This window comes from Acinonyx jubatus, chromosome C1 (assembly GCF_027475565.1).
Source record: "Acinonyx jubatus isolate Ajub_Pintada_27869175 chromosome C1, VMU_Ajub_asm_v1.0, whole genome shotgun sequence".
In the NCBI taxonomy this organism is placed as follows: Eukaryota; Metazoa; Chordata; class Mammalia; order Carnivora; family Felidae; genus Acinonyx; species Acinonyx jubatus.
The window spans coordinates 173,083,073-173,105,681 of record NC_069381.1 but is presented as its reverse complement, the minus strand read 5'-3'; the positions used below and the strand labels follow the sequence as shown (position 1 = coordinate 173,105,681).

Sequence of the window (22,609 nt, the reverse complement as noted above, 5' to 3'; positions counted from 1 at the left end):
CACTTGATACAGTTTTTGTTTTGTTTCATGTTTTTAGAAAAAGCAAAGTTTGAGGAATTGACATAAGAGGCAGGTCCCTAAGTCAGTAGTAGCAGTGACGTTCTAGTGTGGCTGCTACCAGCCTATGTGCTGGTGCTAAATGCACAGGAAATGCCAGCCCTCCATTTCAGAGGATGCGAAGTTACCATCCAAGGACAGCTTACGCTTCTTCATGTTTCACTTTGCCTGGCAAGGTCCTGGGTTGGGGACAGAAGGTGGACACTGATGCCTTATCTAAAGTTAAGACATATCCATATGCCCAAGAGAATTCTTCTAGCAGACAAATGAAAATTTCTCATGATGGAGGATTATGATGGAAGCAAACATAACTGAATATATTGAGATTAACATTTGTGATTTTATAAACATAGACGGTAGAGGTTGTAGTGACCATAGTTATCTGTCACCATCCAAACTGCCAGAAATATGCTACTTTGACAAAAAGTACTCTATTCAAAATATTTCAGGGTGTAATGGTATAAATCAAGACACTATGAATAGTGCACTATCTACCACAAAATTGTAAGCAATATTATATTTAGTAATTGCAAGATGTACCATTAACTACATATCACTAAAAAATACCACATAAAGCTGATTAAACTATGAGATAAAATATTTTTCTTATGAGATAAAATATTATTGAAAGAACCCTCAGATTTGTTTATATTTAGATTTTCTTTTACACCATATATCACTCATTAGCATACCTAAAAAAGAAAATGAAAGAAAAATAATTTGATTAAATTATCCTTAAAACTTCATTCAGAACCAACCCAACTTCTAAATTACTTTTCATCTCACTCTTTGACAACCATAATTTTCTACACAACATCTTTCCTTGTCATTAGTTATTATTTTCAATCAAAGAGAAAAGTTTTGAACTTCATGACAAAATTTCCTTTAGTTAAGAACAAACTGAAACTTGTAATATATCATGACTGCACTAATTTGAACCCACAGTTCCCAGTACATTGTCCATAGTGTATGGTCAAAAATTATTTATTAAATTGAATTGGTTCTGTTTAAAAGATCAGTCTCTTTATTGCTTTTTATTTCAGTTTCATCTGTTAAAATTTGTTCATGTTAGGAAATAAAATTACTGTGTATTTTGTTGTCTCTAAAAAAACCAATGCATTATATTTCTGAGATAATATTTTGCATGTTTAATTGCCCAAAATCAAATGTTCAAGTATAATAAACATTTTTTAGAAAAATATTTCCATCTAATGTATGGGCTTAGTCAAAACTTCTAATATTAAATTAAAAGAAATTAGGCATGTGATATGGAAAGATTTGTAATAAATACCTAAAATTTAGCTCAAAGCAATTCTTCCGGTTTTTAAAATTATATCTTATAGGGTGTTCCTGGAGATCCTGGAGCAGTTGGCCCATTAGGACCTAGAGTAAGTATTTTCTCCTTCGTCGTTAACTTTGTTTCCATTGGCTTTAGTTTTAAAAAGCATCTTTCATCATAAACTGGGCTTTATTTTAAGCATGCAGTTTCTTTAACCTGATGAAAATCAATCTTATGAGAAAATCTTGTGCTGTGAAACTAGCACATCCTTATTCCAGGTTCATTTCTTAACACTAAATTAGAAGATTGAGCCCCGGGACTCCTGTGTGGCTCAGTCAGTTAAGCATCTGACTTCAGCGAAAGTCATGATCTTATGGTTCGTGAATTCGAGCCCCACCATCAGGCTCTGTGCTAACAGCTCGGTGCCTGGATCCTGCTTTGAATTCTGTCTTCATCTCTCTCTGCCCCTCCTCTGCTTGTGTTCGGCCTCTCTCTCTCAAAAATAAATATACATTTGGGGCGCCTGGGTGGCTCAGTCGGTTAAGTGTCCGACTTCAGCTCAGGTCACGATCTCGCGGTCCGTGAGTTCGAGCCCGAGTCGGGCTCTGGGCTGATGGCTCAGAGCCTGGAGCCTGCTTCCGATTCTGTGTCTCCCTCTCTCTCTGCCCCTCCCCCGTTCATGCTCTGTCTCTCTCTGTCTCAAAAATAAATAAACGTTAACAAAAATTTTAAAAATAAATATACATTAAAAAATTTTTAAAGGAAAATTGAGCCTCAATAGTTGCTCATTTCTCAATTTTTCTCCAGTAGAAGCAGTTTTGCAAATTTCCAGAAATCTTTTTAACCTACTTTCAGATCAGTTGCTAAGACTGTCTGACATCCCAATGTTGCACTAGGGAGAACGCGGAAATCCAGGGGAAAGAGGAGAACCAGGAATAACCGGACTCCCTGGTGAGAAGGGAATGGCTGGAGGACATGGCCCTGATGGCCCAAAAGTAAGTATGGCCCTGACCAAATGTCCCAAGATTACTGCTCTGTAAACACATGACAGAACTAGAATGTGTTTCCCTTATGGTTCCAATATAATTTGATGATATGATTTTCCTCTTCAACAAATATTGAGTGAACATCTACTAGGCTTTTTCCTTGGCGCTAAAGAATCAGTTGAAAAGCCTCTTTTCTGTGATGCAAATTATGGTCTAGTGTACATGGTAATACATTCTCATCTAGAAATCCATTCCTAATATTTGTTTGTGTAACTTTAACTAGTGACTTCCATTAATAAGCAGAAGCAATAAATAGAAAATTGCATAATTTATTAAGAGGTATTCCTAATTATGTGTTCCATTGTTTTTCTGTCTCAGGTTCCATAGTTCTGCTTACTAATCATATGCAAGGATGTTGTATTTTAATTATGAAAGTAGAATACATCATAAGGCAAAAATCAGTACTATTTGGTTTGGGTGCCATATTAAGATTGGTAGAAGACAAGAAGACAACTTCAGTGTAAACAATTAAAATAGAATTTTTCATGTTCGTATAACATTAGATCCTTTATCATCTTCAAGGTCCAGAGTGATTACATAGGATCTGCTTCAATTTAATCACTGAATTAGCTTGTAAGCAAGCTTAATATCATGGGTTCATTAGAGAGAGAGTGAAATACTCTCTAAATGTAATGTCTTCATTCTTTATTAGGATCCCCATGATGTTGTCAAAAAAAGAAAAAGAAAGGCAACCATTATTTTTATTTGAATCGATGCTCAATTTCCCCAAAGAAAAAACTTGAATATATAAACCAAAAATCAAAACAGCAAAATCTTTTTTTTTTATTTCAAAATATCACTTCAGAGACAATTTTCACAAATGAAAAATGTAAGGCCTAAGTTAAACCATATGAAATTGCTGACATGCAACTATTTTTGGCCTACCAGAAGAGAAATTTAATGTGGCTGAATTTTAATATTATATTGATGAGGTCACTTATTGTTGGTTTATTTAGGGCAGTCCAGGACCATCTGGGACCCCTGGAGATACAGGCCCACCAGGTCTTCAAGGTATGCCAGGAGAAAGAGGAATCGCAGGAACTCCTGGCCCCAAGGGTGACAGGGTAAGTCTGTTTTTTTTAGTTCATTCATTTAGACTTTCTACATTTCTACTAAAAATGATTTCCTGGGCAGGCTTTTACTTCTACCTTGCTGAGTCACAAGTCAATCAGTCTTCCTTTTTTCTTTTCTTTCTTTCTTTCTTTCTTTCTTTCTTTCTTTCTTTCTTTCTTTCAGAATGCAGAACGCAGAATGCCAAGCACTTTTCTAGGTTCAAGGGGATTTATCTATGAACAGGAGGGATAAGCCCCTGCCCTCATGAAGCATCCATGCAAATGAGAGAAAAAAGACAATTAAATGAATAATGGTGTTTTGTGTGTTTTCCCAGGGTGGCATAGGAGAGAAGGGTGCTGAAGGCACAGCTGGAAATGACGGAGCAAGAGTAAGTGAAATCTCTCCTTTCCCAGCTAAGCAAGGAATCAATATTATCGTTATTATGTGAATTTGCCTGAACTCTCCAAAATAAAGTTCATTGTGTTTCTATAATAGTCAGGATTATGGAAAATGATGAATTTTGAGATTTGATGTTGAAAAATCACGGATACTCATTTTGCTTACTTTGAATTAGAGCAAGCCAAAAAGCAGTCGTTGTTGAGGGAATGAAATAAAACACATTTTCCTGTGCATCTGTGACCAGTGCTTTAAGCAGGGGGGCCCTCTTTATCTTTTTCTATCATCTTTTTATTTCTCATGCAGTGTTTATTTTTGTTAAAGTGTTGATCTAATGAGCTGTTCTAGACCTCATTCCAGGGCAGGCACTTAGAGTTTTGCAGAGCAGCCAAGTTGAGATAAATATTTCCCGATATACTGTATATTTAAGGATTAGAAAATTACTGCCCAATGAATTAATTCTTTCATCAATAAAGAGGATGAAGAAGTGAAATGTAAAGAAAGATGGTTGATACCAAGGCATTGTTTAATGTCATGTGAGAAATTGACCTTTAATAAGCTTTAGGTCCTCAAAAATAGAATGCATTTGCAATTCTCAGGACAGACTGAATATGATTTTTTAGACATTAATGACATGATTCTCTCATGTAAGATAGAGCTCAGACATTCAACAGTCCCTGGAGTAATTCCTGATATTTGATGACATGGTTTGCTATTAGTTGTCACGCTGTGCCCTGGCAAGAGCAGTTGTGTCACACAGAAAGAGCTCACATCGAACCATCATTAACATATTGATGCTGCACATTGAGCCACTGTTAATACATTGTTTACATTAGCTTTTAATAAAAAAAAGTAAAATACAGACAAGTTTTAGTCTTAGCGGTAATTAACCCTTTTTTCTTTTTCTAAATATCTACTTAAGCGTGACACGCTTAATTTAGAGAATTATGAACACGAGATATTTCTTCCCTTTTAGTTAACTCTAATGTTTAACTTCATATTTCAAAAATGGTCTAGGTAAATCTGGCATATTGTTTGTATTTTATGTCATAGATGGTCTATAGTGCACAGTAAAGTAGTGCAGTACTGTTTGAAGGCATGTTGCATTGACTGTATTTTAAGGTGAATTCTGAAATACATATCTATTGTTTCTATGAACTAACTTTGAAAATGCAGTGTGATAGGAACAGGACTTAAGCAATGACTGGTTTATTTTTAGTAATGACAATACATTGCTTTAGGGAGGAAGCAGAGCAGACCATTTATTGTAATCTCATAGTAAAGGGGAAAAATGAGTAACATGCTTTCTCTGCATGAAAAAAAAACGTGAATTTAATGAAGTGATCCTCATATTTAATCCAATTCTTTAAGGAAATAGATTAGGGAGATTATTGAAAGATTATTGTTCCATTATAGATCTAGAGAACATGTGATCACAGTTTTCTTCTGTCCTTATAAGAGCATAAAAACATGAAGTAATTTTTTGTTTTTTAAATTTCTTCCATAATACATACAAAAATTAAAAGACAAAAGAATATTTAGGCTGCATATGTAGAGGCAATGCACAAATATCACATAGAAAACCCATTTTAGAAAAGCCTCCAATACAGTCAAGCAGTTTAAAGATTGTGACCACATACCAAGAAGACGTGGTTTGAACCCCCATGTGATAGCGCCCTAAGCTCTGAGCCTAAAGGACTCAGCCTGTTTGGCTGGGTAGTTACACTCCTTGTGATCTTAGGAGAGTGTAGAAAACTCAATGCTTTATCAGAATTTCACTTAAAAAAAATAAAATAGAGTGATATTTTGTTTGTATAGTTTAAGAATATAGTATCCTATACAAAAGAAGAAAAGTTTTTTTTTCAATCTATTCGCAAATTTCAATATTAAATAGGCTAAGAAACGTAGAAATATTGTGGAAAAATAACATTAATTTAGACCTAATGTTTGAACACAGTATTGTATTATGTATGGATGAAAGAGATTAAGACACTTTGTGGAGAAAATTCCAGAAGTTGTTTTAGAGTAACTAGAAAAATCTTAACAATATACAGATTATATCACTTGTTATAGACAATGTTTTGCAAAGGCAACTAAAGCAATCACAAAATAATACCTTCTTTGAATGTTTGTATAATCGTGGGAAATTCCGTGCATTCTTTTCCTCAACATGCCTATGTTCTATTCATTGACAGGGTCTTCCAGGTCCCTTGGGCCCTCCAGGTCCTGCAGGTCCCACTGGAGAAAAGGTAGTATCATAAATTGGTATTTTGTGGACTCAGAATCATGGAGTTTGGATGATAGCTCTTTCTCATAATGTTTTCTCTTTCCTAATATGTAGTAGTTGGGCCAGATCATCTCAGAGTTCTCCCCCACTGTCTGCCCTACACACAGGGCTCAGCTTCCCCCAGGTGTATTATGTTTTGTTCCTGCTTTGGACCATAACCATCTGACATCTGCTTTCTAGGGTGAACCTGGCCCTCGAGGTTTAGTTGGACCTCCCGGCTCCCGTGGCAATCCTGTAAGTGACAGTATTTTGATGTTCTTTAGAATGGGGTTAAGCAGAAAAACAATTCATCATTTTGTATTGATGTTTATATAAAACCTTGCTTGTTGGGTCAGGCTACTTAGAACTTCCTAGTTTTCAGTGTTTACAGGAGACTCAAAAACTTAACAGTCTGTAATTTTTATGCAATCTATTAAATCCAACTAAGCAGTTCATTTACCAAATAATTAAGCTTTTTTGAGACTTCAGACATTGGAAATTTTGCTATATGGCCCTTATCTCTATCTCACCCTTAAAAGTCTTCCTTAAGGGGCGCCTGGGTGGCGCAGTCGGTTAAGCGTCCGACTTCAGCCAGGTCATGATCTCGCGGTCCGTGAGTTCGAGCCCCGTGTCAGGCTCTGGGCTGATGGCTCGGAGCCTGGAGCCTGTTTCCGATTCTGTGTCTCCCTCTCTCTCTGCCCCTCCCCCGTTCATGCTCTGTCTCTCTCTGTCCCAAAAATAAATAAAAACGTTGAAAAAAAAATTAAAAAAAAGCCTTCCTTAAGAAATAAGTCTAATTCATCTACATATACATTTCAAGATCCTACAAGTTTATATAATTATACTTTTAAATACTGTTCCCATTTAGAATAACGTGTGAAAACGACAATAACACTTCTCTTATCCTAGGGTTCTCGTGGTGAAAATGGCCCAACTGGGGCTGTTGGTTTTGCTGGACCTCAGGTATAATTTCCAAATATCTCTAATTTACAATGGGCACTCCTCTTGCTATAGCAATAGATTTAATTAATCATCATTGTGATATGTACTGAAGATATATTAAAGATTCTGGGAAGTTTACAGGTTTCTGGGCAATATTCTCATTTTCAATACATTTTTTTTTCATGACTGGCACTAAAATGCACTATTTAAAATTCTATACTTATTTGTTTTAATAAAAATGTGGTGGGATAACTTATTTTTTCAGACTGTCTTCAAAGATCCCACGAGGACATTTTTCCTTCTGTGCTTTAATACCGATCACAAAGCACCATTTTACAATATAAGGTTAAGTGATATGTTAGTAATAATTACTGTGAAATAACTTGTCTACAAGTATTATAATCAGTTACTTATTTATACAACTGATATAGGGTCCTGATGGGCAGCCTGGAGTAAAAGGTGAACCTGGAGAGCCAGGGCAGAAAGGAGATGCCGGCTCACCTGGACCACAAGGTCTAGCAGGATCCCCAGGCCCTCATGTAAGTTAAAAGAAAAATAAAAACCAAAAACTTGAGTCAAGTACCCAATGTTTAGACTTTGTGTTTAGCCCATTTTGCTTTACTATAATGATCTTTTGTTTCTGTCTTTCTATATAGGGTCCTAATGGTGTTCCTGGACTAAAAGGTGGTCGAGGAACTCAGGGTCCACCTGTAAGTTGCTTTGAAGCTCTGGGAATTACACGCAGCTAGTCACAGATACGTGGCACTTTGTGACCATATAAAAGTTCATCTGAAGCTGTAACAACAAATTTTTACTTGGATAACAAACTGTAATGGAAAGGGCACTTAAATGGAGATCTGGGTTACAGTTAGTTTTATGATCTTGGAGACCCAGCCACCTCATATGTAACATAAATAATGTATTACCTATTGAAGACGTAGGTAATGAATAACAGGGAATTGCTTTACAGAACTCTGTTATGCAAAATATTAATGTGATTCTAGTTCTAGTCTTGCGCACATTTGTATACGTTCAAGATAAATGGAAGGTGGAAAGAGAAAAATAGCATCTTTCCAACCGATTAATTCTGATCCATTCTTGTATAGGATACAAGAATAAATTTATTGTTTACAACAAGAAAGGGAATCTAAAGGCCTAAGTATCCCTGTGAAAAACTAGATCCCAGAAAGAATATGTAATTAATAGTTATTTTAAAATTTCTTACATGATATTATATTTCTAGGGTGCTACAGGGTTTCCTGGTTCTGCCGGCAGAGTTGGACCTCCAGGCCCTCCTGTAAGTCACTTCAGTAATTCAGATCATTAGTAGTGAAGCCATCACACACACACACACACACGATAATACACACAAACACACATACATGTACACATTATATAGAAATATATATATATATATTGAGATATTTTTCATTCTTTTATTTAATCTCTTAATGATTAACCCATGTAAACAACCCTTATCCTAAGAATTCATACATACTGGTATCTTGTCAAAGTAAATTCATCTTTAATCATCTTTAAATGAAAAGCTCATTTAAAAGTCCTTTTTAGCCCCAATGTTTTACCATTATTCCATTTGGGTACTAAATACTAACAGTATGGTGTGCTAATAATCATTTCCTTAAGTTAGGCGGCATCTCTGAAATTTAGTTAAATAAATGATATTCTTTCATTATAAGATTAGGCCAGATAGAATTGAATGTTATATATTTATTAATGGAGCAGAACCTTAAGAAGTTTGAAAAGTCAATTTCAGCACACTTTTGGTATTGACTCAAAGGTAATTGTCTGCAAATAATTTAGATTTCATCCTGGGAAATGAATCTGCAGCTGTGTTTGGTTTAATTTTATTTAAATCCAGTGGATGACTGATTATCTAACAGGAAAAATGGACCCGAGAGGCCTTTGCATCAAGCATCAAGTCCTCTAATGTGACTTCCACTGTCACCCCCCCCCCCCCCGGGTTTCTTTCTGTCTTATACTAGGGAGCTCCAGGACCTGCAGGGCCCTTAGGGGAACCTGGGAAGGAGGGACCCCCAGGCCTTCGTGGAGACCCCGGCTCTCATGGGCGAGTGGGAGATCGAGGACCAGCAGGTCCCCCTGGTGGCCCAGGAGACAAAGGGGATCCAGGAGAAGATGGGCAACCTGTAAGTTTCGCATCTTTGTTCGAGGCCACCTCGAATAGAGATATTTACAATAGAAATCCATAATATTCACTGCCACAAGGAAACTGTTTATACATTAACCTGAGTCCTTTCATAAATCCTTATGCCCTATATGTTTTTAATTTACAATTCTCAGCTCTAGAAAAAAAGTGTAAGTATAAAATATAACAGTAATGGATGTGGTGTTCAAAAACCAAACAAGAAAACATTCTTTGTTAAGTATCTGAGCTGGATAAAGTAAATTTTTAAAAAGTACATTATTTTGGGGTACCTTGGTGGCTCAGTCGGTTAAGCATCCAACTCTTGATTTCTGCTCGGGTCATGATCTTATGGTTTGTGAGTTCAAGCCCCACATAGGGCTCTGTGCTGGCAATGTGGAGCCTGCCTGGGAGTCTGTCTCTCTCTGCCCCTCCCCCACGTGCTGTGCACTCTCTCTGTCTGTCTCTCTGTGTCTCTCTCTCTGTCAAAAATAAAGAAACTTTTAAAGAGTACATTATTTTATTTAATATCTATATGTCTCAACACTAATGTGTTTAGATAGGTCATTATTTATTTTATTTTTTAAATTTTCTTTATCTTTTTAAAAAGAGGAAGAATATTTGCGTGAATAGCATCTTTTATTCCATTAATATTCACATCACTCTTCATGTTTCTTTGCAACTAATGAGCCATTTTCACCTTGAAACAATGTTAGAGACTCTGTGTGAAGTATAAATTAGGACTACTCATGTATCATATGGTTTTATGAAACAGAGAATTTTTTTCTTCTACTGAAAAATTTATAAAGCCGTGATCTATTACGAAGTCCCAGAGAATTTCTAATTATAGTGTATCCTCACAATTAGGGTCCGGATGGTCCCCCTGGTCCAGCCGGAACTACTGGGCAAAGAGGAATTGTCGGAATGCCAGGGCAGCGTGGAGAGCGAGGCATGCCCGGCCTGCCAGGCCCAGCGGTGAGTGGTCGTGTTGGTCAATATTTTATCTGATTATATAATTTGTGAAGAGAGAATTTATCGGTGTGAGTGTGTGCTTAGTAGATTTAAAGTCTTTTTTAGACACAAATTCTGACTATCTTAAAAACCTTTGACTTTGAATGTCAAATTCTTTACTTAAGTACCTCACAACAATTTTGAAAAATGTATTTACTTAACCTTGGGACTAGAGAAGTAGACAAATAAGGATCTGGATTTTTGATGACTCTAAAGCTTTCTTCAAAGATTAAAAATATCCACGGAGCTAAAGAAGGGGAATAATCTCCTCTGGTGAGCAGGTAGCTGCTTTTTAAATAAACATGCCTGACAAAAACATTCATACTTCACAGTTCAGAGGGTAAGTTTTCATAAATCATCAAAGGGAAGAGTAGTTGAGCTAAAGTAATATTGGAGGTGAAAGTGGGGTGAGCTATAAAGTTGGACTCTGAAAGTAATCTCCTCTTCCCTGGAGGGTGCTAAGAACTTCATATTCCCTGGGATGTGGATAAAAGTTTGCCTCACTGTTAGCTTTGAAGAAACTAAATTTTACTGCTGAAAGTTTACATGCTTGTGGAAAAGAAATAATGTTTTTATATGGAATGTAGACAGGGAGATGTACTGCTGGGACCTTGGAACTGGGGGAATGTGGATAGAGGTCTGAATCCAGCAAACTAGGAGTTAGGGGATATTTTTTTGTTTCAGAAGTAAGCCAAGGAGGGGCGCCTGGGTGGCTTAGTTGGTTAAGCTTCTGACTCTTGATTTCGGCTCAGGTCATGATCTCATGGTTGGTGAGATCAAGTCTGTGTTGGGCTCTGAGCTGACAGTATGGAGCCTGCTTGGGATTCTGTCTCTCCCTCTCCCTCTCTCTCTCTCTGCCCGCCACCCTACTCATGCACATATGTGCTCTCTCTCTAAAAAGAAAAAAGAAAAAAAGAAAAAAAGTTGTCTGACTTTTGATTATGGCTCAGATCATGATCTCAGGTTGTGAGATCAAGCCCGGAGTCAGGCTCTACGCTGTGCGTGGAGCCTGCTTAAGATTCTCTCTCTCCCTCTCCCTATGCCCCTCCGCAGCTCGTTCCCTCTCTCTCTCCCTCAAAAAAAAAAAAAAAAAAAAAAGAAGTGAGCCAAGCCCAGAAGTAAAATCTCCCCATAGTGAGGTCAAAGTGCCAGGATACAGAAATAAAGTGAGTAAACAAAGTGGAAGTGAATGTGGATGAGCATGTCTTACCAGCAATGCAGATTCCTTTAGAGCAGCCAGAACTGACTATATAACACATTTGAATCCAAACCACACACCTGAACTGATGGCAAAGGATGCTTTTTAGTCGCTGGGATATGTCACAATGACTGTGATAATAAGCGAGCATGCCTCTAAGGAGGTACTACAATGACGTGGATGTTGTGGGATAATGGACAATCATTGTGGAGAAGGAGGGACTGAAGTGCCATTTGAAAAAAAAACACAGCCTTTGTGTGAACTGGCATTTTTACATTTATTCAGAAACCATTGACATGTTTATACTTTGATTTCAGGGCACACCAGGAAAAGTAGGACCTACTGGTGCACCCGGAGATAAAGGTCCACCTGGACCTGTGGGACCCCCAGGCTCAAATGGCCCCGTAGGGGAACCTGGACCAGAAGTGAGTGCTGCAATGAAAATAACTCTCCTCTCCTTATCTGGGTGTCATGGGGACAGTTTTTTGTGTGTTTGTTTGTTTGTTTTAGAAATCATTTTAGAAATTTAGAAATTGATTGCACATGTGATGTGAAGGAAGTTTCTTAGTGTTGTTATTTGATGTCCTTTATTTCCCAGGAAAGTAGACTAAATGATAACAAAAACAGAAGGTAATAAGACTGGTACTTTGCACTGACCCTTCATCTAGTCTAGAGCCAAGTATTTTAGTTGATTTAGGCTGTTGCCAAATTATTTTGAAGGGGAAAGGACATGTCCATTAATCTTTTTCCTTGTTATTTCATTCTATAATGGCATATTTGTCAAAATTGCCAAGTTCTGTGGTGATAGGATTAATATAACTATTGCAGCTTGCAAAAACAGAGAAGTAAGAGAATTTTATTTAATTATCATTCTAAAGTAACATGATGCATGTCCTGATCCCTAAGTGTCATTTGAGAGGAAATCAATTTTTGAAAGGTGATTTGAGAAGTTATAGGTTGGAATCCCCTCTGTACAGTGCTTTAATGAGTCCATTCCTGGACAGTGTCACATTGTCTTGAAAAAGTCAATGCCTTTCAGAGCAGTTTTTGGTCAAATGATAAAAACAGAATTCTGAAAAAAAATAATAAAGAACATATATTTCACCAAGTTATTTAATGTCTAAACATAGTTGTTTTATTTTAAAACTCTAAGGGTATTGTTTGGATAAACTGAAGATATGAAAGTAAGGAAAACCATTCACTGGTAATACAGACAAAACATAAAATGGCAAGAATGTAATTGTTGCCTATGTATTTCAAAGGATTTGAGGATCCCCCTTGCCCTGTTTTAAAATAAAAAATAGAAATCAAGAATTTAGATTAAGTGCAGGAGGCATGCCAGGAGTGTCTGGAGGGGGTGGGTGGTTCCTGCTGGTAGAGTTCCTCCCTCCACCTGGCACTCCCCCCTCTAGCCCCACTATTGAAGATCATTAAGCCAACCTGAGCATAGATTAAGTATTGTTCCACACAAGACACTGAAGGACCCAAATTTGTAGCAAATTCCATGGTAGTTTTAAAGTTGAGCTGCCATGGTAAATAACTGGGCGTTCTTCATGCTTCAATGTGGAATATGTGCACAGGGAAGGTAATAACATTACACTTTATAAGCACTGTATTGTAAGTGGAAAATGCAATGTCTTCAATAAAACTGTATTAAAGTTGGCACAAAAAAGTAAGAATGTGTTAATAATTTTACAAGCAATTCCAAGTAATAGAAAAGATGTCAGAAGACTTTCTTTGACTAAAATTTCCATAAGTGCTAATTTATAGTTTATAGAAGAGAAGTGGAAAACATGCTGTAATTTTTCTGGCAATTGGAATTGGTGGGTTATTATTATTATTTTTTTTTTTTGCATTACTCAGTTAACTCATTTTTAAAATATGATTCTTTATAGGGTCCAGCTGGTAATGATGGCACTCCGGGACGGGATGGTGCTGTTGGAGAACGTGTAAGGGCATTTTCACTAATTAGAAAATCTGCAGTCATGTATTTTTAAAATTTTTGTAATACTAAAGAGTAAAATCTGCCTTTTCTTTCATAGCTTCGGGGCAGCCCTGATTTTTCTGATAGTAGCTACTTTTTTTTAATGTCATAATTTAGATAGATCTTGTAAATGAAATGAGATTTGAATATGCAGCAAAATGAGATGGCATTTCTTATTAACTATGGGAAAGCAAATTGCTTTCATAGTTGGTGCAACATGAAGGTTCTGGATGAGGATACAGATAAAGTAGTCTAAATTGCAAACTCATCCACAAAAGTATGGAAGCAGAAATAGAGTTGTGTGACATCTAAATTTCTCTACTCATCTCCTAAAGTGAATGCCCCATGAGGAAATAAACCATGTGGCTACCTAAATATTTATATATCTCATGATATATTTGAAATCCCATGACTGCTGAACTGAAAATGTCACCAACTTTATTTGAAGTTCCAATCCCTCCTCTAACATCTATTATGACACAACGGCTCTTTTCATTCTGAGAGCTCATCATGTAGCAGAATGGGCTCTGCAGTCAGACCTCAAGTAGAATCTTAATTCCTTAAGTTACTGGCAATGAGGTCTTGAACAAATCTTTGGAACGTCAGTTTTCAAATGCTTTAAATATGATCAATACCTATTCCACTGGACATTTGTGCTTTAAATAACATGTTTAGAGTATGGAGCTTTGAGGACTCTTGGAGTAAGCCCCTCCCCTCATCTACCATAAAGCCAGAGAATGCAAATTCTCTTGGCACCTGGGTTTTCCCCTTGGTCAGTATACATTATGCAGTGCAATAATCTTCAAAGATTTTTCTGATGCATTCCCTGGTTTAATTTCGATAGTCTGTGAAACCCTATGCACAATTTAAGTTGTCATCACATTTTATTTTAATTCTAAATTTAAAAAGTTGCAAAAGGAGTAATTCCTGGTAAATTCTAAATGTTTATGTGCTTTCAGTATATTTTTTTTCAAAATCTTGTATTTGCCGATTTAGCTTATTCAATGTATTATATGTCAATTCTCTAACCTAATGGCCAAGGTTTATCCTGGTTGCCAGACTAATCAGTCCAATAAGACTTAATTTCTGTCAGCAAAATAGGTCTGACTCCATTTTTCAAGTCAAATAATTATGATATAACATTGTTTATATAATAATAATCTCATCTCTGACTTTCTTAAGGAGACAATAAGATTTGGAGCCTTGTCATAGTTGGGTCACCTGGATAAAATAAGCAACATCCTCTTTCTTTCCAAATATCTCTGCTTTATTCTCAAGAGAACTATGAATTCTGGAAAAGTCTTTAGTTTTGTGCCCTGAGGTGTTTACTCCTTGGGGGCATTGCATCATAAAAAGATTGCAGACAGATATTAATGTCTGTTTTTTCTTTCATAAAATGGGAGAGGAGCGATTATTAAAGAGGAAGTAGGGAAGGATGCTTCAGATCAGTTTTCTGAGATATCACTTATGGAGATGAAAATCTAGAAAGTGGTTTCCTTAAAATTTTCTCAGCTTTCACACTCTGGAAAGTCTCTGTTTACCCCAAGTTAATGGATACACTTGAAGACTGCTGGTGTAAGAAACACGTAAATTCGAGAGCTGACGCTGCTATGCTCCAGCAATCCTGACTATAGGAAGAGTAGGGTGAGAGTGAGGGGGGAGGACATCTGAAATTGGGGTTAACAAGTCAATGTAAGTAAAATATTTAAGTAAAGTATAAGTTGAATAATAAAAATGAGTTTTAAAAGAGGTATATATTTTATTTTCATGAATAGCATGAGCATATAGAATGCCATTATTTTAGAATAAATATCGAAAGAATAATGCCATGGATCTTCTCATCAGGGCGATCGTGGAGACCCTGGGCCTGCAGGTCTGCCAGGCTCTCAGGGTGCCCCTGGAACTCCTGGTCCTGTCGGTGCTCCAGGAGATGCAGGACAAAGAGGAGATCCGGTAAGGAGAGTCAATTTCATACTGACAGTTATAAATATCAGGAGGCCATATTGTGAGCGACAGGTACGCCTGCATACAATCATACACGTGCACTTGATTAAGCACTCTATACAAAGAATGACAGCCAATTATGATTTAATTTTTTAAATCTTAATGGAAAACATTTGGTTTCTAATAGATATTCAAAAATCCTGATGTTTTGAGTTTCAACATCTAAAAATGTTGTGATGTATAGGAAATGTAGTAAGTATGCATTGTGTTAAATTTAAGCAAGTAATGTCCTACCATAGTCGACTAAGGTGATCTTCATTCAGTGAAGTCAATTAATAAATGGACTAAGTAAGTGTCATTGTATACCTAAGGACATTAGCTTGATTTTAATCAATTAGCCATAAGAGTATACACATAGATATACAATTTACATATTTGTGAATCCTATATCTATATAGTATACGCATATTTTTTTACATACCAATTTTTGTGAAAATTTCTTCTAGGGTTCTCGGGGTCCTATAGGACCACCTGGTCGAACTGGAAAACGTGGTTTACTTGTAAGTTCTCTGTTTTTCTTTAAAAATAAACAAAATACACTGCCGAAGAAGCACAATTTAAGATTCATCAATGAAAATCAGCGAGTTCTTCAAACTTTGGACAAAAATATTAATTTAATACCCAGGAATTTGTATTTGTTTCTATAATTCAAACATATGTCCTCTGAGTTTCACTGTTAATTCTTTCAGTGATCAATGAAGACTTTTAGAGTCACAGTTTTCTCCCAAAATAATAGGAATAATAGTGCCCTTTTCTCAGAGATTTTCTGAGAATCACATAGAAAATGGGTTTGAAATCTCTTTGTAAACTTGAAATGTGCTAGCCAAATATGTTTTAATTTCAGCTAGACTACCCTGCCCATGTTCTGATCTTTTTGCTATTTGCAGTTGCCTCCGGGTTAATGATTATTATATAAATGTTTTACAATGAATGAATCATGTCTGATGGGCAGTCTAATAAGCCATGTTCCTTTGACACTCATTATATGAATTAATCTCTATATCGATGAAGAAAAATTATAGACTAAATTCATGATCTGTTATTAACTCATATTTCTCAGCTTTGATTTGAGCCTGACTGGAAATTTCATAGTTACATAGCATGTCAAGTGAACGATTTTCTAACTAGTTACAAAAACAATGTGATTTATTTTTCATGATTAAATGAATTTTAGCTAATAATTTAAGTAGGTGTTTTCTGGTTTAGTTTATTTTCATTTTAAAAATTTTAGGGCATTCCCAAAATAAAAGAACCTCTCTAACATGAAAGCATTCAGGCTGATTTTAGTATTTAAATTTGTATTGTTATATAGAATATGTAAAAGTAACTGAGAACTAATTTTATTATAAAAAGATTCACATACTGTTTGACAATTAGGATGTACACATTTAAAAAAGGGGGGGGGGGAGAGAACCAAAAAAATAAGAACAAGAAATATTCAGAGAAAAATTAATCTGAGAGCCAGTCTATTTGATGATATTTTTCATTCTCTGAAGTCAGACTGACACTTTGAATGGTCTTTAGGAAAACTAAAGAGAGCCGAAGCTGTTGCTATATAGTACGTGACCCTATGCTTCTTGGCCATTTACCATGAACCACTGGACCCCTGGAGCTGCTTCTATTTCCTAAGACTTAAAAAACAAACAAACAAACAAAAACAATCAAATAAAAGGGCAGCCCAAGACTGATCAGACTGATCTGTTCATTCCCACCTCTTCGCTAGGCACAGCTTCTCAGCCCAGCTCTGTGCTGACAGTTCAGAGCCTGGAGCCTGCTTTGGATTCTGTGTCTCCCTCTCTTGCTGCTCCTCCCTGGCTCGCACTCTGTCTCTCTCTCCCTAAAAAATAAAATAAACATTAAATTTTTTAAAAATACATCATTTTAGTGTAATGCAGGATAAACATTGAAAAAACTGAATCATTAGGAAAGCAGTATTATATATCTTATGTTTTTAGCGATCACCTTCATTTTTTGAGAAAAAAGGACAAAAACTTCTAGGTCTAATTCTATAAGTAACTATGTTAGTTCATACAGTAGTCCCTCCTCCCCTATTTTGCTCTGTCGGTTTTCAGTTACCCATAGTTAACTGCAGTCAAGAAGTAATTAATCCTCCTGACATATTATCAGAAGGTCAATCAATAGCAGCCTAACACTACGTCACAATGCCTACATCATTCACCTGGCTCATCTCATCACGTAGGCATTTTATCATCTCACATTATCACAGGAAGAACAGCGAATATAGTATAATAAGATATTTTGAGACAGAAAGACCACATTCATATAACTGTTATTATAGTATATTGTTGTAATTGTTCTATTTTATTATTAGTTATCGTTAATCTCCTAATTCGTGCCTAATTTATAAATTAAATTTTATCATAGGTATGTATGTATAGGAACAAATATAGTATATATAGTGCTCAGGTATCCACTGTGGATCGTAGAACTTATCCCCCATAGATAAGGGGGGACTACTGCAAGATTGTACTAAATACAATTGTAAAAATTAAAATTGTAGTAAATTGTAATCTTAACAACCAATATCCATTCCATGACCCTATTTCTAGGGACCTCAAGGACCTCGAGGTGACAAAGGTGATCATGGAGACCGAGGTGACCGAGGTCAGAAGGGTCACAGAGGTTTCACTGGTCTTCAAGGTCTTCCTGGACCTCCCGTAAGTTATTCCTTGAAGTATTATTTGCCTGCTATATGAAAATACACAGGTATCTTGACATGAATATTTATTTGTCTGTAAAATGGTTGGACTTTTTGTATCTTATTTTCATTTTGAAGCATATCTTGATGAATATTTAATTACCCAGTTGCCCATTATAATTTGCCAATATGTATATATGTCAGGATATATGTTCCCTTACTCCTACAGTTTAGTATTAGTCAACTTATGTATACATCATAGAGGTTGAAGACTTTAAGAAATTAGCGTATGCTGCTAAAGTCAATGAGAGCACATTTTTAAAAGCTGAGAATGGCAAAATGTAGGTGTAAATATTTTGGCAACATTTTTTACTTTTTCCTACTTAGGGTCCAAATGGTGAACAAGGCAGTGCTGGAATTCCTGGACCATTTGGCCCTAGAGTAAGTAACGAAACCTAGTAGGTTGCTGATGTAAATAATAATGCTTTGGTAACAAAATGCCTGGGCTTCAGTATCATTTTCATGGCATTGAAGCAGGAGTCAGGCCCAGGCTGTCTGCAGTTGGAAGCAAATACATGAGACAAACCATTCAGCAATTACCTTTATGTAGAAATATTCTGAAATATGACATATTACTTCATGGAACCATGAAGTACCTAGTGTGCATATACTCATCTGTTACTTCATTTTCTTACTCTGTGTTCATAGAAATTTCCATTACATTTGTATTCTTTGAGAATATATAATAGGACTTACCATGAAATAGAAACAGATTTTGAGGCTGGATGTGTTTTTTTTTTTTCTTTTAGTAAGTGAGATACTTTCCCAGAAAGTATGAGTTTGCATAAGCCTAATTTGGAAGCAAATCATAAAATGAAACCAATATTTGAAGCTTTTAAAAATTCTACATTAGTGTTAATCCTGCCTCCAATAGGCCTCCAATATGCCTCCAATTAATGTCATAAGACACTTGATACATAATTATTTTAAAAAATCATTGGAAAGAATTTCTGCTATGTCTAAATACAGAGTAAACAAATCATACATAACACTGAGATGTGATGAGATCCTGGGGGATACACACAAATTTAACTTATATCAATCCCTATAACTTCTGTCATTTTCTTAGTCCTAAGTTAATTAAGTTTTTAATTAACTTTCCAATATATGAGATTTGATGAAACAGCCTTCTTCCAAAAAAAGTAGATAACCAGTCCATTAAAGTTTTTAACTGAATGCTGGTTAAAACCAAAGCTGAATGCTTTGAGCAGCTTGTATGATGGAGAGTTCATGTATGATGAAACAGGGAACATTAGAGAGCCAGAACTCTACTGACTAGTCATTAGGAATATGCATGAGAAACCTTTGTGACAACTCCATAAGGAAAATAATTCTTTGATTAGATGGTCATTGCAAACGTTTTCTTCATAGAATCTAAAATACAGTCTTTGTTTCTGGCAGGGTCCTCCAGGCCCAGTTGGTCCTTCAGGTAAAGAAGGAAACCCTGGGCCACTGGGGCCTATAGGGCCTCCCGGTGTACGGGGCAGTGTCGGAGAAGCAGGACCTGAGGTAATCACAGGGGTTTGCATGCAGGTGATGCTATTGGTTCCCATCACTTAGATTCTACCCAGGGAACATCTGTGCAGCATGATGGACGAGAGATTTAAGGAACTCTGAAAACAAACCTAAAAGTCACACAAGAGCTTGTCTAAATAACTCAAATATTTTAATACCGATTATTCAGAGTATGTAAAATTAGAGTCCAAGCTACCAAATGAACCTTGACTTCATGTGACATCAAGGAGAGAAAAGAGCAATTATAATTAAAATTATGAAAATGTTACTTTGCTTTCAATGGCAATATGCTAAATGTGAGATTTGATAAATATAGTCATTCATGGAAATGTTAGAAAGGGGAAAGTATGAAATTAAAGTTTTTCTCTATTGAAAATGACATTTAGAAAGGATTTAAATTATAACTTTTTTTTTATTTTTTTTTTCAACGTTTATTTATTTTTGGGACAGAGAGAGACAGAGCATGAACGGGGGAGGGGCAGAGAGAGAGGGAGACACAGAATCGGAAACAGGCTCCAGGCTCTGAGCCATCAGCCCAGAGCCCGACGCGGGGCTCGAACTCACGGACCGCGAGATCGTGACCTGGCTGAAGTCGGAGGCTCAACCGACTGCGCCACCGAGGCGCCCCTAAATTAAAACTTTTTTGAGAAAATTTCCAACAATATGAAGTTGGGAAACAGCAGGAATTCGGGAAACATCCTCATATATCTGCCATGCGCATGTATATGTGTGTGCATGTATGTATATGAGTTTTGCATCCCTCTCTGGTGTTTCTTCCTCTCTGGTCTTATTTACCTTTCCCTCCTTATCCTGTCTCTTCCTTTTACTGGTATTATCATTAAATTAAATATTTATTATTTATTATATGAATGGAATAGCCTTATTTTTTCTATGGTCAAGAGGAATATTTCCTATTTATTTCTCTGTGCATGGAGAACAGCTACAGATTTGGAATACCTCTGACTTATGTGGCTCTTGTTTGACTTTATTCTGTGGGTCAGCAGTCCTTAATAAAAAAAAACAGCAAACAAACAAACAAACAACAAAAAAACCAAAAAACTCTTCCCCTCATTATCAGAAGGAATGCATAGAATCATGATATGACCTTACTGGGGGAAAAAAAAAGAAAGAAAGAAAAAACGGTTTATCAGTCTGTTGAGGATGAAGCAGGGTTGGCACTGAAGGGTGAAGCAACTTGTCCAGAGCCACTTGACGAGTGGCATGGCAAGTTCAGAGCTCCAGCCCTCTGACTGCCAGGACTGTGCTCCCCACAGGAGACATGGATGCCACATCTCTTCCGGTTGTCAGCTGATTCTCTCAAGTCACTGAGCTCTTCCTTGGGAAATTGCAGAAAAGATTGATGGCGAGGATCCACTTCCAAGCCCCTGAAACTTTTTGTTCTTATCTCCCTACTATTCCAATAGTTCTTGTTTGGCAAAAAAAAAAAAAGAGAGAGAGAGAGAGAGCTGTTTACTTTTGTTGATAAAAAGGCTAAAGAGAACTTCCTCCAGTTTTGTTTAGTACAGAGGATTTTGATCTACACACCAATTAATGCACATAAAACGACTTTCTATACTTTCCCCTGTAATTGGTAGACGGGGAGAATTCTTCTCTGAGTGTTTCTTGTGGGTATGTCCTTGATAGAGATGTGAGGTCTTAAAGAACTAGCACCCACAACTCTTTTACATCTCCTTTTCCAGCCTGTGTCCATAAATCCTTTTAAAACGTTTTAGTTGTGCTTTGCCCCAAATAGTGTGGAAATGAATATACATATCTATACATTCTTAACACAAAATATATTGTTATCTTTAAGAGCAAATGTTTTGCACTTTGATTTTTATTGATCTCAGATGCTGACTTGCAGATAATGTTGTCTGATAAAAGTTACACATCATTTCTCATCCTTAGGAAGTTAGAGGTTGGCAGGCCAGAGCCATCTAGTTTTATTAAAAGGTCATGAGGTCATAGATCGGTCAGTGCCATCAGACTGCAGTATAGCCGTGTAACTCCCTATGCACCAAGTCCCATCAGTGCCATTGTGTCCAGCTGAAAAACAAAAACCAAAAAAACATATTAACTGTATTTCTGATGTTTTTTAAAAATTAGGGTCCTCCTGGTGAGCCTGGTCCACCTGGTCCCCCGGGTCCCCCCGGCCACCTTACCGCTGCTCTTGGGGATATCATGGGTCACTACGATGAGAGCATGCCAGATCCACTTCCAGAGTTTACTGAAGATCAGGCGGCTCCTGATGACAAAAACAAAACTGACCCAGGGGTCCATGCTACCCTGAAGTCACTCAGTAGTCAGATTGAAACTATGCGCAGCCCTGATGGCTCTAAAAAGCATCCAGCCCGGACTTGTGATGATTTAAAGCTTTGCCATTCTGCAAAACAGAGCGGTGAGTACACACGTGCCCATTTGAGCAAAGTCCATTGTTTCCCAATGTGTTCTTGACTGCATCCCAAAATATTTGATTGACTCTTTACTTAGAGACAGACACAAAAGGCAAAATGGCAAACATCACAGAATTTATGCGTTAGTGGTGGGGACAGTCAGTGACATGAAAAATTATAAGATAAGATGATAAGTATTACAAAAGAGGACATATTCTATTGATCCATTTTCATGTAGTTACAGAGATAATTTATAGCATTCTAATTGTATTTCAACTCATTTACTTATTTTATTCATAGTTTTGACAATATGTTATTTTATTACATTCCAATTATAGTTTGCTTTAAAATATTATCCTTATAAATTTCATGAGAACACATCCATTTTGGCAAAGCCACTTAATTATGGCGGATTATCTCTTTTTGGTAGAGGTTTCTCATTTATAAAATGAGGATTATGATATTTCCTTCCCATGTATATGTTGAGCCTTTAGCACATGATTTGGCAAAGTGCCTTAGAACAGTGCTTCCTGTGTAGAAAGGACTCAAATGTGTACTAGTTACTTTTTCCTTAACTGCAGAGTA

General features: G+C 36.6%; 1 protein-coding gene across 1 annotated transcript in view; it reads left to right on the top strand.

Moving 5' to 3' along the window:
• COL5A2 (collagen type V alpha 2 chain) overlaps positions 1 to 22,609 on the top strand; it is a 146,600-nt gene that overhangs the window by 118,696 nt on the left and 5,295 nt on the right. Inside the window, exons 32-51 of the mRNA XM_015077654.3 lie at positions 1,401 to 1,445; positions 2,233 to 2,331; positions 3,339 to 3,446; positions 3,770 to 3,823; positions 6,027 to 6,080; positions 6,299 to 6,352; positions 7,007 to 7,060; positions 7,471 to 7,578; positions 7,696 to 7,749; positions 8,283 to 8,336; positions 9,043 to 9,204; positions 10,068 to 10,175; positions 11,727 to 11,834; positions 13,305 to 13,358; positions 15,239 to 15,346; positions 15,844 to 15,897; positions 17,968 to 18,075; positions 18,444 to 18,497; positions 19,518 to 19,625; positions 21,738 to 22,029. Coding sequence (XP_014933140.1) covers positions 1,401 to 1,445; positions 2,233 to 2,331; positions 3,339 to 3,446; positions 3,770 to 3,823; positions 6,027 to 6,080; positions 6,299 to 6,352; positions 7,007 to 7,060; positions 7,471 to 7,578; positions 7,696 to 7,749; positions 8,283 to 8,336; positions 9,043 to 9,204; positions 10,068 to 10,175; positions 11,727 to 11,834; positions 13,305 to 13,358; positions 15,239 to 15,346; positions 15,844 to 15,897; positions 17,968 to 18,075; positions 18,444 to 18,497; positions 19,518 to 19,625; positions 21,738 to 22,029 — 1,840 coding nt within the window. The remainder of the gene's footprint in view (positions 1 to 1,400; positions 1,446 to 2,232; positions 2,332 to 3,338; positions 3,447 to 3,769; positions 3,824 to 6,026; positions 6,081 to 6,298; positions 6,353 to 7,006; positions 7,061 to 7,470; positions 7,579 to 7,695; positions 7,750 to 8,282; positions 8,337 to 9,042; positions 9,205 to 10,067; positions 10,176 to 11,726; positions 11,835 to 13,304; positions 13,359 to 15,238; positions 15,347 to 15,843; positions 15,898 to 17,967; positions 18,076 to 18,443; positions 18,498 to 19,517; positions 19,626 to 21,737; positions 22,030 to 22,609) is intronic.